Raw genomic sequence first — 17,576 nt, 5'->3', positions numbered from 1 at the left:
TACTCATCATCGCTGATGGTAATCATTAACCATGATACAATACACCGCCTCTGAAGCAATCTTTTTCTTCCATTTGGCCACATCTTGAATGGCTTCTAGGATTATCTCCATGATGGTAAGATCATGTTCCAGAGTAAACTGGCAAGAGTTCACTGATCTAACATTCAAGATCATGGACGCGCAAGAAATTTGTTGTTAAAGCGTCGCGTTACCAAGGTGAGAAAAAAGGAATACTCACGGTCATCACTGTAATCGTCCACCAGGATAATTTCCTTGATCATATGAGGCGGACTCCTCCTCAGGACACTGAAAGGGAAAACCAAGGCTCACGAGATTAGCACTCTCTCCTTACTTCCAAAACAACAGTTTGTTACTTTAAAAGCGGGCGATGGAGGACGGTTGAAAATAAAGAAGACTGGGGTGGCATACATGTATGAACGAAGTAGAGGATGGAGAGATGGAGATGAGCAATAAAGAATAAGAAAACTGAGGGGAAAAGAATAAAGATGAGAGATATTAATACTATTATCAAAAGACATAGGGAGAAAGAGAGAAGTACAAGGAATAGAGATTAACAGATGATGTAAAGGATGAGGTCAAAGTTGAAGATGTGAGGTACATTCTACAGAATGACTACAAAAAAAGAATGATAAGCGGGAGAGACAGAGAGATCAAGGGGGCAAAAATAAGAAACAAGAAAAGAAAGAAAAGGATCCCCTCCCCCCAAAAAGGAAGAGATGATGCAGACGATTAAGATGAGAGAGAGGAAGTGGGGGGGGGGGGGCTGGAGAGAGAAGGATAAGAAAGACATTTTATGAGCAGAGTACTGAAGAAACACATTGAAGGAGAATGAAACCATTGGAACGAGATAGCTTGTGTGAAAACAGAAAAATCAAAGAAACAGATCAATGAAAGTTTGAGAAAAATCGGACAAATAATGAGAAAGTTATGAGCATTTGAATATTGCAATCACTAATGCTATGGATATAGCAAATTGGCAATGCGACAAAGATGTGTGATGTCACTTGTGAACAACTCTCCCCATTACTTTAGTATATATTTCACTTGAATTGCCTCTTTTATCACATCTATCCATAGATCATGTGTTCTTTCTAAATGAGGGCATGTAATACATATTTCTTAAGAATACATCATGGATAAAGAGTTTGTATCATCATAAGAAAAAGCAAAAAGAGACATTTTGAGGGTATTTTATAGTCCACCAAAGGGAAAGTTGTTCATCAGTGACATCACACATCCTTGTTGCATTGCCAATAGGAGGATCTCCATAGCATTAGTGATTGCAATGTTCAAATGCTCATAACTTTCTCATTATTTGTCCGATTTTTCTCAAACTTTCTTTATTCTTATTCTTTGATTTTTCTGTTTCTACACAAGCCTATTTGTTCCAAAGGTTTCATTCCCCTTTAAAATCAGAATTGACAAAAATTTATGACTGGGGAAAAGGGATTTGGTGAAAAGGATGAAGACAAAAGTAGGTTAATGTGCATAGCACAGGGGGAAAAGAGGGAAAGTGGAAGAAGGAAGTGTGGAGAAAGAAAGAGGGGGAGATGGGAAAGTGAGGACGAAAGTTCAGGAGTAGGGAAAACACATAAAAAAGCCCTGTAAACAGAAGACAAAATATAGATAATGTACTGTAATAGAATAAGCATTAATACAAGGAAGGCTGACATCTAAGTGGAAGTAAAAACAAAATACCAGTTAGAGATAAAGACAAGTACTAGCAAATGAAACACAAAGATATAAATACCGGTCCTTGATTATGGTGAAATTCAAAATGAAAATTCATTTAAAACAGACAAGCTCCCCCCCCAAAAAAAAAAATGAAGCTTTATTTTGTCAAGAAATTGCTATCTTGTCTTGAAGTTACAAGAAATCTTGTATTAGACTGTAGTGGTCTTTATCTTTTATACATCTATACCCCTTCTATTCCATTAAAAAAGAAATGGACATGAACAAATTGTTTAAAGAATTACCTAAATAAGTCTTTAAAAATCTATGCTGAAATGCTCTTCTTGGTATTTAACTTTCAACTAAAGGAGAAAAAAGGAGAGTGATTTAAAAGAGATATTTACATTTAAGGGTTTCACTTATTAGAAATGGCCAATCATTATGTATAATGGAAAAATGAATCAGTAAGATCTTTATTATGATTTACGAATCTCCTTACCTCACAACTGTTCTTACTAACGTTGATCGAGCTTCATTGTGAAATGTTATAATGACACTTGTTGCAGGTAAAACTGAATCCCATGAAAGTTTTCTGCATCTGTCATATACAAGATGAAAAATGTGAAAATAACAAATATATGTTCACAATTCATGATCACAAAAACAAAGAGAGCTTTACCGGAGGCTACATTTCTTAATAACCACATTAATTTCATCAACAGTGGCACTTTATACAGTATGTAAGATCCATCATGTTTTCATCTGAATTTCAAATAGTTCCCTACTAACTACCCAGAAATTTATTAGATTATTTTCATTCATTCAATTATTGTCTGGTGTTTTTGGTAAAAGTTTTTGGCGCATTGGCATGTTACATCTCAAATTGCACAAGTAGCGCCTGCCATGGATGTAAATCAAACCTGAATAAATAACAGGAGAGTTCCAAAACAAGTCCTACCGGAGAACAATTTGTGCAAACGGAAAGTGTTTACCCCGCGAGACAACATCTCTAGATATTCGAGAGGTGGGAATCTGTGATGTCCGACAGTATGACATTTAAAGCACTTCTTAGCATTTTATCTCACATCTACGGAATTGATTTCCTGCACAATACAGAATTTCCACGCCGTGGCATTTAAAGCATGTATCCCCAGATTCAGAGCGAAATCTTTAGCAATGATTCCTAGCACAGATGGGTATTGAAGCACAAGCAAAAATACATTTTGAAAATGCAAAGGTATGGCTTTTCCCCACTGAACTTCAATTTTCTATTATAGTTATCAGGAGGTTAATATTTCAATGATTGCTCTTTTTCATTTAGAAGCCCTTCTTTCACTATTAACATTCATGAATATCATCTGATATTTGATGCATACATTGTGTGTCTTTTACTTTGTTTCAAGGAGACTCTTTATGATTTGTCTTCTAGTATTCAACTGATATTGAATAATGTGAATTCACCAATAAATTTTTAAACAAAGGATTGGGGAAATCTGTGTTAATCTTCTCACAATATGTGGCAATCTAAATATTTTCATATTTTTCTATTGATATTACTCTCACATAATACATGTACAATGATGGTAGTCTGCTGTGCAAACACTTCACTAAAGTTAAGGGTTCTGAATAAGCATCAGGCAATGACTTGTGTGTACAAAATTCCCTCTCGCTCAACAGTAAGTTTTATGTGTGCTAGACTTGGGTGAAGACCCACTAGTTGATCAAAGTTTCAATTGGTGTCTGTGCCTTGCAGACTAGGGTGATGGTACATGAATGTGTGTGAAATGAATAATGTCATACGTATGATGTGGTTTATTACATTTTTAATAAGTCTTTCCTAAACTGTAAACTCTCACAGTTACATTAATATTCAAATCAATATTTTTCTAATGAAAATAGCATACTGTACATCACAAGTTTCCGGGCTCTAACTCACCGACTATGCATTTCTAGTTGAAGATCTATTTTTTTCTTAACCACTCCCCCCCCCCCCCCGCCTCTTGTCGAGGCCCTGTCAGCTGCTTTCCGAGTGAACATGGCGAAGCAGAGTGCCGCGAGACAGGGCCTCTTGACATCTGAGCCAAATTTCACCGACTTTCTTTTGTTATTTTATTGTTTTTACCAATATTCCGACCAAAAACTGGTCGGTGAAAATCATCCAATGACAGCGCGGGCTGCTATGACGTCATATTGAATATTCATGAGCTCATCTTGAATGGCTACCCGTGGATTCTTGGCGAAGAGTGACGACGAAATATCAAAGAGCATTGAAAATGTCTATAAAATGCTGAATATTGACCGATTTAAGGATTTGCAAGTCAATAAAATTAAATCTGCACTGAAAGGACGAGATGTTTTTGTAAATCTACCCACAGGATATGGAAAAAATGTAATATTTCATGCAATTCCACTATGAGTCGATTATCGATCTCCGCTGTGCAGTGCTGTTGCTTCCCCTGGCCCTTGACTCGAGTCTGACCAGCGGCTGACCAGTATCTCCTGGGAAGTTTCGGGGCGGTGATGGGTCTGTTACAGCCAGTAGAAGTAGTACCACTACTTGTAGCATTTTGCTGGTTATATCCCCTTTAGTGTCCCGCAATTAAATGAATCCCCTGCAGAATAGTGGACTACTATAGTATTCTGAACCCCGGACGAAACAGCTTTGACATTTCATTGGTTTACTAGGCCGGACCGGTAATATCATGACTCATGTATATTCATTAGGAAGACGTTCCTCATGAATATATAATTCAGCTCAGATGTCAAGAGGCACCGTTAAGACTGGTGTACTGTACATGTATGGAAATGAAAATGTTTTTAGTACGATCATCATGCATGATAACATACTTCCCAAGATTTCTATCCCCTGGGGTCCTTTCCCATGATGCAATGAGTTGATACATCAGCAAAGACCAACTGGACCTTGTAACATAAAAAGGTCTGTGACCATTGGCGGCAGAAGCCCCAGAAAATTAGAGGGGGTCTACCTGAAATTTTGTGATGGACACATGTAAAAAAAATTGACAAGCAAAAAAAAAAAAAAAAAAAAGTCATCAACCTAAATTTTATGGGGGGGGAAAAGAGACATTTTAAGGGGGTACACCAGAATTTAGAGGGGGATGCAGGAAACAAAATTGACAAGCAAAAAAAAAAAGGTTATCAACTACAAATTTAGGGGGGACCTGTCCCCCCCCCCCCCACCGCCTATGTCTGTGACTGAATCATGGGGCTGATCTCTACGATTGATTGCATTGTCTATTGTGTATGATCAATTATAAAATCGGTCCCACCATCACTCGCTATATATGCTACAGGGATGAGTGATAGGCCTATGGCTGGTCACTCACATTTCATTTCATTTTAAGTCTCGCATTTCACTAAATGTTTTTGTTTCTGTCATTACTTTCACTTACATGTAGCGTGCATATTTCACAAATCTCATAGCAATAGCAAAGTAGTAGTAAACATGAATATATACAATAATATGTCATTCTGAATCACCAGTCATTTTACATGTAATCACATCTGCTAATAAAATAAAAAAAAATATGATTACACTAACAAATTTTAGTGCTATGAATTTGTAAACGTAAACATACATTTTGCAACAAATTAGGACTTGAAAATATGGCAAATCGTTTTTAAGTACAGTGTATTCATCCCCCCAAGCCTGAACACATTATGCAGACTTCATGTACAGTATTATCCAATGAGCCCCTTACAAGATTTTTTATGTTTAACGTTGATTTTTAACATGATAAATACTTGTGTTAATAGTCGGCATTATCCAGGCTTGACTTTACCTGTATTATATGGAGACATTCTTTCCTAGAAACATTGGTACTTTATTATAAAAAAGGTACTGTACATGTTAAAGTGGTACTCGCTGAACTGGGAGTGCACCATTCCCACCACTCATGATTGCAAGTTGACATTCAACACCAAATCAACTCATTATACAGCAGCTAAAGCGTGCAAAGCACACCTTTCTACACCTCCTTGTTGGCGCAAGGGCTATCATTTATCCCCTTGGCAAGCTCTGCCATGCACATGGATTGCCCAAACTACAGGTATCGTTTTCTTGATCAAGTTCACCAAACACAGCCATGGAGTAATACCTGGTCAACTTGTTGATACAGGGTGGATCGGTAACATTCTAGCCCATGAAACAGATCTGAGAGCCTAAGCAGAGAAACACCGTGGTTATGGGTGGATGATAAATCCTAACTCGTAAACAAGTAATCCGTGTCTTGGGCATAGGTTACCTGATTAATTACCACATGCAGACTGCCTGTTACTACTAGTTCTGTCTCATCCCAGAGCTGCACCAGATGAAGATATATATCGGACAGATGGGAGGGGCCTACTGCCATTTGAATGGGGTGCCACGCAGATCTGTAAAGCTCTACATGATATATAAAATCCCATACAAATGACTTTATATACCGGTACATTATACATACTTAAATAGGCTACAATGTATGTACCTCTTGAAAGAAACAAACGAAGTGCTATGCAGATCTGTACAGCTCTAGATGTCACATAAAATCTCATACAAATGACTTACATTATAATATACTTATAGATAATGTACATGTACCTCTTGAAAGAAAGAAACAAAGTTTTTTGGTGTCGTAATTGATTAAAATTAATATTGAAACAAACATATACATGTATATGTATGTCACATAACAACCTCTCTTTCTAGGAATGTTGGGATACTCTATAAATTAAAGAAATGTATTCCTTGCAAAACACTTTTAAAGATCCTTTATAATTCATTAATTTTACCATATATAACGTACAACAATCTAGTATGGGCTACCACAGATAAACACAAATAAATGTTTATTTCTATTTACTTTAATATTGCAAAAGAAAGCACTTTGCACTTGCACCAGTTCACAATATATTCATTTCACACCTGGCCATTATTTTACCAATTATAAACTCTGACAGTACACTACAAAGTTTATTGTTCATATTTAAAGCGATGGTTCCAGGCTGGAGATATTTATATCTCACTATAGAGTAAAATTCACAAAGCAAATTGCTGAAAATTTGATCAAAATCGAATGACAAATAACAAAGTTATTGAATTTTAAAGATTTGCATTATTCCGGTTGAAACAGTTCTAGGCATGTCTCTATATTCAGTAGGTGGGCTGATGATGTCCTATCCCCACTTGTTCTTTTTTTATTTTATTCAGTTTATCCAATGTTTTTCTACCAAGAACTAAAACCGTTGGAATGACAACTAATTAAGTGCATTAGTTACATGTATGAAACATTTATTATTTCGTGTAATAACATAAGAAAAATGAAAGTGGTGATGTGACATCATCAGCCCACCTAATGAATATACAAACGATGTGCATTTACATGTAACTGTTTTCACAAAATATTGATAAACTTTAAAATTCAATAACTTTGTTATTTGCTATCCGATTTTGATGAAATTTTCAGCATTTCGCTCTGTGAATTTACTCTATTTAGATATCCAAATATTTTTAGCTCGGACCATCCATTTAGTTAAATGAGATGCTACCACCATAATTTCAAAATGTTCATACTTTCAAAAATAAAACCATTCGTGATTACCCCACCCATAATTCTTCTAATTTACATTACGTTAATCCAAAACTACTTTATTGCCCAGAGATCCGTAAGTCACCATGGTCCTTGCCTCTTGACATTCTGTGTCATAATTCATTCTCTATTCCTTTTCCTCCAACACCACCACCTTCATTATTTCCTCCATCATTATCATCATCATCATCATCATCATCACCATTATCATCATCACCATCATCATCACCATCATCATCATTATCACCATCATCAACATCATCTTCAAATTAATTTTCACCGTCATTGTTTTTCTTCATGGTTATGTATTATAGCAAGTGTTTGTTTGTTTGATCAAGGAGATATCACCTCTGGTTTGATTTTCTTAATTAAAAATTTAATAGTCATCCATTCTGCTCATAATATGATTATATATACAGTATGTTTTGGTTTGTCATATTTTCAAGCATATCTGCTTACTATGGCAATTCATCTTCTGCAATTGATTTTATGTTACATGTAAATGATACATAAATGATATAAATGTTATTGTCAAAATGTATTTGTTATATTGCTATGTAGAAGAAATATACATGTAAATAAATCAAATCAAATATGCAAGAAATGATTAGAAGAGGATCAACAGGTCAAGCAACCGATGCATTCCTTTGCAGAGGAAGATCTGCTGTACGATTACAATGAAAATTTGTAATAAATCTGTAGGCTTTGCCTCAAAACATGTCTTTTTTCCCAAAACAAACAGCAGCCTGCAAACAGTATTGCAATGATCAAACATTCACAAATTGGCAAAGATAATCATTGCAAGATAATGAACATAGATGTACATGAACCTTGCCTACATACAAACTACAGGTACATGTACATGTACATATATGTTCATCATTTTGATGGTCTTTTTTACTGTGACCTTGAAACTGTGAAAAATAGGAATTTACATTATATAACATTTCCTATAAAATCTTAGACAGTTTCCTCCCCTTCATCATTTCCATTGTATTGGCTCCAATAGAATTAGTTTTGTGCTAACATATCTGGATGTCAAGCACAGTCACTGTCATTCTCAGTCTCCTATCCCTATGAACATATTTGCTTGTGACCTTTGTTTTTAACCTGTTCCTTCTATGGAACAATCAAAGTGACCCTAAACATTCTTGTAACCTTGAGAGACATACAGACTATCCATATTATACCATAACACACTATTTAGGACAAAAAAAATGTAGGCCTAAATGTATGCAGGCCTGCATATACATGTACATTATATCATACATGCATAGAAACTTGTAGTCAGAGGAAACTTGGATAGTTATTTCAAGGGTCATGATAAAAGTAGATTATGAGTCAGAGTGATCCTCTACATGTGCTACATGAACACGTAGAGTATAGGATTTGGCTACGTGTGTCACCCAACAAGTTACCATGAAAATATCTCTGATCATGACTATTGAACAAAAATTCCTACAATTTATGCTTTCGAAAGTCTGGAGAGCACAGGCGCATTATGCATAGGTGAAGGTGTACTGTATTCAATGTACAGGTGGAAGTGACGTGGTGTAGCGGTTCTGACTCTCGCCTTGTAATCAGAGGGTTGTGTGTTCGAATCCCACCATGGCCTAGCGTCCTTTGGCAAGGCGTTAATCCACACTTTGCCACTCTCCACCCAGGTGTTAAATGGGTACCCGGTAGGATGTGAAAGCCTATACATATGTAGTATGCCTAGCAATTGAGTCTTGGAACTCTTGTTGGAATGCTCCCCAGGGAGTGGAGAAGGTGCATACTTTGTATGCGGGCATGCAAGGATTCGATGACCGGGGTAATAATATGTCTGTAAAGCGCTTAGAGACGTCGTTCCGATTTATTAAGCGCTATATAAATGCGGAATATTATTATTATTATTACAGGTAACCTTGTGCAGTCCAATCCTGAAAATGGTACAATACCTGCAGCATGTACATGTGCATGTACCAGCAAAACTTTTTTAATCGATTGTATCAAAATTCCATACATTGCTGAGATTGCTTTGCTGAGAATGTTTTAAACAAATTTAAATTACAATCCAAAATAAACATTTGTTTACAATGTAGGTTTATATGGGAAAAAGCAGAGCATTGTAATATAATTCCAACTCGCACATTAAGTCTACAAATTTTAATTAATTATATTTCTTTATGGTTTTCAATCTGAACAAACCTTCTGGTCCTCAAATAAGTACATGCGAAAGCTTTATCGGTACTTAGTGCACACATATCCAACAATGCATTCTAAAATCCACAACATTATCATAATCATTATCATGATTTATGCAATGCATTCTGCCTATCTACAAATACATACAATTACAATGCACAATGTAGTATGTATTCCATACATGTACATGTACTGACCAAACTTCTGTATTTAAGGAATATTATAATGATCTTAATGATCCCCCTAGGCTAGCAACATAGTCCTCCGAATCCTTGAACATGCAGGATCATTACGTCCATCGCACACAAATATCCGATTCCTGAGAAATCTTGGAGCGGGAGATATCGGATACCTGGAAGACTCAGCAGGGACCCCTTGGATGATTGAAATCACCCATCTGTCTGCAGTCATTCACTGTATCTTCTATCATCACTCCTCACACCTCATGCTAACTCATCATCATAATAGGTTCCTTCACACGCCAGAACGTACATATTTATAATCCAAGTTCAGCTCTGCACACAATTTTGAATGTCTTGGATATAATCATGATCTGACTGAATTCAGGCAAATATACATGAACAAAGAGAAATACAAGTTTAAAAAATACAGAAAGTAACGAGGGGATACATGCATGCTAACTTACATGTACAAAGTCATCTCACCAACTCACTCATTCATTGCATATGTTCAAAACATAGACCAGGGTCCCGTAACACAAAGGTTAGCGATTGATCGTAACCTGGATTTTTATGATTGATTGTACACTATAGTCAAGTGAATCAATTGTAGAAAAATATCCTACGATCATTGCTAAGTTTTGTGTTACGGGGCCCTGGTGGATGTTTCATAAAGCTGTCCGTAAGTTAAGAGCGACTTTAAGAATGACTGGTGATCCCTTTTGTGGTAAATGATATATTCATTGATAGTTTAGTGCGTAAAGAAGGTTCACCAGTTGTTCTTAAAGTCGCTCTTATCTTCGGCTTTATGACACGGCCCCCTGGGTATACACAAGCAATCATTTAAATTTCAATTCCAAAGTCTAATCTACATGTACAGTATGTACCTTTTGAAATCATGAATGAATGTCCATAAAATATGTGTGCCTACTTGGAAGAACTCTCAAACTGAATTACAAAATCATTAATTTATGATTATAGTTTTTATACATGTACATCATAGTACATATGTTGGTCAGTCCTTGTGCACATTTTCTTATGTCATCCACTTGATACTTCATGTACATTAAAGTTGTTGATATGTCAGTCAATCCTTGTGCACATTCTCTAACCTTAGTAAGAAAATGGACAATAGCTACATGACAGCTGCTACATGGAATGAACTACATGTATCATCCTAGATACCACTTCGTCAGAGGCCTTCAGGGTTGCGCTTCCATCCACCATCTACATGTAGAACATGGAACTAGATTTTGACTGGCATTCATGTACATGTACAGTACATGTATACAAAACATGCTAACCAGTACCCAGGGAGTTCCCTGCAGTACCAACATGTATGCACTGCAATTAATTGAGCAACCAAGTTTAACTCCTTAATAGCGCAATATCCTTATATGGATCCTGCCAAGGGTCGTCATAAGGCGGTGCTGCACCATCCCGAGTTTGCCTAATCTCAAGATTTTAGCCCAATCGGCCCTCTTCGCGATTAATCTCGAGATTCAAGAAACCCCGTCTCCACCATCGCAAGAAGAGTGTTTCCTGCTCGAGCGAGGCATCAATGCGTTATGGTCTGACGCCGTGAATAAATAATCCTGAGTGCGTCTGCACCTGCGAATTAGCGCGATAATTCGTAAAATAACGTGCTATTTTGCAAATAATCCCAAGTTGACTTGGGATTGCAATGCAATCTCAAGATTAATCCTACGAACTAGCACGATAATTGCATCTCCATTACAAATAATCTCGAGATTGTTCAGATCGAGATAATTTGCCGGATCAGAAATAGCGCGCTAATTTGAAAAATCGGGATGGTGCAAACGGCCCTATAGAGGTAAAGGTTCTAAGCATGGACCTATTGTCAGAGCATACTACATTTAGCTCCATGGTCAGAGTAGTACATGTAGGTCCATGTTATTAAAGTGGATGTCAGTGCACTACATACCATACCACATGCAGCCAATTTGACGACAATGACTGCACTTCCAAAATATTTTTTAGATTAGGCTTGATTGAACCTGACCCACAACATAAGAGGGTGAAGAAAATAGGGTCATCAACTGACACAAATACCTGAATGGGATACATTAAAGGGAAAGTCAAACCCAACAAACTTGGAATAAAAAGTTAAAATGGAGAGAGAAAAATCAAAATGATAGAAACCTCATGAAAATCCATTTAAAAAGAAAGTTATGAATTCTGACATTTTAAAAATGAATTTACCTTATTTTCACAGAAAAGTCACATGCATTTAATAAACACAGGTAATAATCAAATGAAATAATGTCACACACTCACCATTTCCCATGTATTTTATTACAAAATATTAAAAAAAATATTTCATTTTTTTTGCAGATTTGACAGTTTACAAGGAGAATCTTCTTTGAATCCAAATAGGTTGGGCAATGGAAACCTCTTCAAGATGGAATCACATTTTGTTTCACATAATAATGAGGAAAAAATGAAGACATACTTTCATACATGTCATTCAAAATACAAAAGAAATAGTGAGTGGGTGATGTCAATGTACCAACCAGGATGTTTTGTGTTTTGTGCAATGAAGTGAACTTTAGAACTTCATAACTTACTTCACATCCAATTTAGATGAAATTTTCAGAATAATGCTCACTTGATTTTCCTCTTTCAAATAATCTAAATCAATTTGGATTCAACTTTTGTTGGGGTAGACTATCTCTTTCAATGTTGGTCCTGTATCACACCACATGAACAAATTTTAATGAGACATTTATGAATGAATTTGATGGGACACAATGTTAATTGGGAAAAAAAATCATTCTCATCTTCATACTTACAATGAATTTCTTGTATCTGGAACATCTCTGTCCATGGCAAGTTTATCACTCTCTACTTGGTTGAATTTATTTCTCACATACGCATCGCCACCTGGGCGAACTTTAGTTTTCTCTATATACGTGGCTACATCAAAATTTCTCCACGATTTGTCCTTTTCATGGATGTGTTCAGCATTGTTAATGTCCCCTAAATGTGCAGGAATGTCCGCTGCATCAAATTTCAGTCTCCCTTTTCTTGAATTCTGAAATCAAAGACAGAAGGGGATACACATACATTTGTTAATGGTATAATTTTGAACACTTGTATCTAGGGTTCAGACACACATATACATACATGTATGAGCCATTTCATTCATTTAATTTCACTACATTTTGTTCAGGCAATTTTTTTCGGAGCACATCATATGAATTCATAGACCCCAAAACAGGAAATAGTGAAAACAATTAAACTGCATTATCATTTCCAGGTAGCCGTCTTTTTTTAAACTGTAGGGGCAATGATAGATTGATTTTTACAGGGATTTATAATCCATTTTGTGAATGAGAATAATGAAACCCCAAACAATGAATTGAACCAATTGTTTTTGTTAAATCATTGCCCCAATTACCTTCAAGTTTTCCCAGTTCTGGAAAAAAAATTTTTAATGAAAACACAGGATGGAAAAACAACATTTAGGCATTTTTTTAAATGGTATTTATTTCATTGACTTTTTTTGGGGGGAGGGCCACTTAAAAAAAAGCAAAAATCTGCAAAATTCATTAGCTTCGGCACAGCAATGAATGGGGTGGGGGGGGGGTTCTAGGGCCCCTTCGAGTTAGTCTGCAGGCACAGACCCTGATTGAAACTTTGATCAACAAGCGTGTCTCCACGCACAGACTAGCACATACAAAACTTGTTGTTCAGTGAAGGGTTTGCACAGCAGACTGCCTTTGAGTATCTTTCGTTTTTACCCTGATGAAATTACAAATCTGTGATATCGTCTGAGAATCAAACTTAAATGACTTTATTATACAAATCTTAATTGTTACAGGGAAAAAACAGGAATAGCCCCAAATATATCATTACTTCAAATTCAGTCAGATGTACTTGATGTTCTAATCTACGGGAAAATTGGAGAACCGGTAGCTCAATTGAAGATGAGCAGGGTTTCTTTTTTCTGGAAAGCAATGTTTCACAGTTGGACACACATGCTCATCAAAGGATGTAAAATCCAGAAATAGAAAACACCTGGAACTTGTAGCCACAGGAAGCAATTGGACTCTGCTCAGCTGAGCTCAAATAACCCAACAGGCGTGTATTAATATATAGACAGACTTCTCTTTTAAGTTCAAGGTAAATGAAGGAGAAAGTGAGAAGGCCTTGGGTAATGAACATTCCTTGGACATAGACATTCTCTTTGAAGCATTTTAGTGTGTACTCTGCCCCCCAATGAAATTGAATATATATATATATATAAATAGTGTACAATCTATTGTACAATATACTGGATTATATGTACGAAAAATCCCGAGAGCAGGTTTATTTCACCGAGGCCGAAGGCCGAGGTGAAATGGACCTGCCGGTACTTGCCGGAATCCTTTTCATAATTTTCAATTTCTTGATAATAAATAACTCATTTGAAAATATTTTCTTTTAATATTCAATGCAATTATTCATTTCACAAATTCACATGTCGCACCAGCACAGTCAATCACATAACCACAGCACACATGCACACCCAACTCAGTCACAAGCACAGTCAATCACCACAACACACACCGAAGTACAGGCGCTATCACTCACCGAAAACTCCCACTGAAATACAAATTACATCCTTAAAATTGGTATCTGCCCTATACTTCCAAAACATGCGGCGGATTATATAAGATTTAGGAAGCGAAAAATGCACTAAAAATAAAGAAATATCTGTGATAAGTTTGCAAACTTTATTTTCTCACTACTTTATGATTGTATCTTCAAAATTACACAAAGGTGGGATCAAAAAGAGGTTTATTGTAAAAATCAAAGAAAAAAAATATAATTAGAAAAAAAAAAAAATTTCTTACTCTTCACCCGTATTTCACTCCGTGTCCATCCTCCAGTTATCGTCAAACTTGGTGATTTTGGGCCCGTATCTATTTCCTCACACGTATTATTCACGGCCGATTTCAATATTCCATTTTGGAATATTTTCCCAAACTCTTAGAATATTTCTGGTATTTTCTGAGCCATCCAATGTAAAATAAATATTTATGCTGTTTGACCTTTAACCCATCGCATGCGATGTTTTGAAATCGGCAGTGAATAATAAGTGTGAGGAAATAGATACTGGCCCAAAATCACCAATTTTGAGGATAACCAGAGGATGGACACGGAGCGAAATACGGGTTAAGAGAAAGAAATTAAGCAATTTTTCTTTCTCGTTATATTTTTTTCTTTGATTTTTACAATAAACCCCTTTTTAATCCCACCTTTGTCATTCGGAATATAGAGTTCACCGTCCCGAAGTTCGGGTAGGTGGAAGTAGTGTAGCAGTAGTGAAGTGGAGCCTGCACGAACTTCGCCCGAGCCACTTGTTCACTGCTACCATCCTGCCTGTGGAAAATCTACAGGTAGGACTATGGTATGCCAATGGTGTATTGAGCACACACCACAAAAAAAAAATTAAAATATCACTTTTGTGACCCAAATTACTAATTTCCATACAGTTGCAATTTATTTTTCATTTACCAGAACGCTCAAAAACTTGAATTTCGGGCATATTTTTGTGTACACCCTCTGGGGAAAGTAATATGGCAAGAAAATTTTCATTTTTCAATCTCTATGTTTAATTACATGAAGAAAAAAAAAATAATGTACAAAATTAAATTTACATAAGAGCCAAGTTATATACCGGTAATGAATCTAGCTGTAATCATGGTAATGAAAACTGACAGTGTAAGAAAATCAAGCATTTGTCCCATAAAAAAAAAGAAAATAGGCCAAACATTGCCACCCTTATTTTGCCACACATGGAGATGTAACTTAGAACAAGGTTACAGTATATCATAACCTTGTTCATTGAATGAGTGGCCCGAGCCAGCGCCAGGTATGGCAGTGAGTCCAAACTTCGCGCGTGCCCATACTTCACGGACGGTCATTATCTCAAAAACTAGCCAATATCCTTAAAATCTGATATCAACGTGAAAAGCGACCAAAAATTACCCTTTGATGAAAGTTTCCTCAGGATGAGTTCAGTATTCATGAAAATATTGGCAAAAGATCGGCAAAAATCAACAAGCATCACGATATCACCATTTTGCAAGCAGAAATCATAAAAAATGTGAGTTAAATGTGGTACTAACCGATTCTATAGCATTTTGCCATCAATCTGATGTAAATATTTCACTTTTTGAGCTCGAGTTTTTGTTTAAATCTCCACAAAAGCTTTGGTGCGCGAAGTTAAGTCACACTTTTTCTGAACGGTTTTCCAGCACAGCCCGCATTCGCCGATCGGAATAGAATTTTGAGATCGCTATACCGGCGAAACCCCTTGACCTACTTTACATTTTCGTCCATGATTATATAGTTTATGATCTTGCCGTCAATGTGGTAACAATTTCTTGAATTGGTATTGTATAAATTATGAATATTTTGTAAAAAAAAAGCCTGATGAATATTTTTCAAAAGTGCGCGAAGTTTGGACACCCCATCATACCTGGGTTTAATGTGTTTGATATTAATTGAATTGTGTTCGGTACCGGCCCGGTGGTAATAAAGATGACTGATCCACTACCAATACCATTTACATGTGTGCACATACAATTCAAAGGTATGGTAGTGGATCGTATTACCGAACACTTTTCATGAATTTGATCATATCAAACACATTATTCCAATAAAATTCACCAAACTTTCACCATAAATACACAAATACCTACAAAATATAAATATGCAGAAATTTTGCCGAAATTGTTTTTCATTTTTACGACATCAGCTTCCAATCGGACCCCTCTTCGCAAGTGAAAAATTTTGGTCACTTGAAAAGGTATCGTATTACCGAACGTGTGTTTTCTATGGGAAAAGTTGGGAAAACAACAAAGTCACTGATGAGCTATTTTGACAATATTTTATTGTTTTGAGGATATAAAGACTTCGAAATTGTGTTTTTGATAATTTTTCATAATTTTTCTATTTAAGTTCCCTTTGGAAGGAAGTTGCAAAGGTTTGAGCGTATTTGATTATTTTCTGACGCATATGATGCGCGCGTTCGGTAATACAAGGCCGGTCGGTAATACAATCACTCACTATACCCGAGAACACGATTTGATTTTATATAGACTCTAGGCCTAGTCCAAATAATCTACAAAGTATTTATTTTCACACTTATCATCCCCGCCCCCAACAGTTGCAGCACTGTAGACTCTAAGCTCCGCTGCACAAGCAAAGCAGACTGCTCATCACCGCAGCTGTCTTCGCTTGCAGAATGTTTATGCATGCGATTTGCACAGAGACTCTTTGCACTTACTTTTTGTCCATCGTCGTTGTTGTGAAGATATAGAATTACGACGACAATCCACGCTACTGCACCCATCAGCAACAGTCGAGATCTCCTTCTAAATAATGCCACCATCTTGAAATAAATACCTCGAACAATAAAGAAAATTATAGCACTGATTTTCCTACTTCCGGAGAGAGATTGTCTCGCTAGATCGCTAGCCGGCCACCGTATGATGATCGGCCGGAGCGTGCGGCGCCGGTCCGGCCGGTCGCACGCACGAGCTTGCGCTTGCGCGAGCGATGCGATTACATAAAAAAATCTATCTAAAGCATAAAAGGGGCAAAAAGATGCTCACTGATCTCTATCATAATTCCAGTTCGTGACTTAGGAAATCAGCAGAATTAGGACTTTGAGGATAAGGAGGACTGAGGAATCTTGAATAATTTTTTTTTAAATATTGACATACAAAAGGGGGTGTGTTATAAAGGGTATAAATGCACTGCAACATTCTCAGAAAAAAAACCTAACTGCTCATGATATTAGGCTATAAACATCATCAGGAGCCGAACCACCATCCACAGCTGGATAGGGGGCAGCTAGCCCCCCCCCCCCCCAGCACTGCCCTGTGCGGGGGCACTGATTTTGAAAGAACTGGAA

General features: G+C 36.6%; 1 protein-coding gene across 1 annotated transcript in view; it reads right to left on the bottom strand.

Annotated features, from left to right (window-relative positions):
* LOC121418216 (polypeptide N-acetylgalactosaminyltransferase 2-like) overlaps positions 1 to 17,175 on the bottom strand; it is a 91,258-nt gene extending 74,083 nt beyond the window's left edge. The window contains exons 1-4 of the mRNA XM_041611953.1: positions 16,947 to 17,175; positions 12,460 to 12,701; positions 2,192 to 2,290; positions 239 to 306 (exon numbers count right to left, since the gene is read on the bottom strand). Coding sequence (XP_041467887.1) covers positions 239 to 306; positions 2,192 to 2,290; positions 12,460 to 12,701; positions 16,947 to 17,051 — 514 coding nt within the window. The 5' untranslated portion in view covers positions 17,052 to 17,175. The remainder of the gene's footprint in view (positions 1 to 238; positions 307 to 2,191; positions 2,291 to 12,459; positions 12,702 to 16,946) is intronic.
* Between the last annotated feature and the right edge of the window lie 401 nt (positions 17,176 to 17,576).

The sequence above is a fragment of the Lytechinus variegatus genome, chromosome 7, assembly GCF_018143015.1.
Source record: "Lytechinus variegatus isolate NC3 chromosome 7, Lvar_3.0, whole genome shotgun sequence".
Classification (NCBI taxonomy): Eukaryota; Metazoa; Echinodermata; class Echinoidea; order Temnopleuroida; family Toxopneustidae; genus Lytechinus; species Lytechinus variegatus.
Note: the sequence above shows the minus strand (reverse complement) of the source record. Positions and strands in the feature narration are given on the sequence as shown.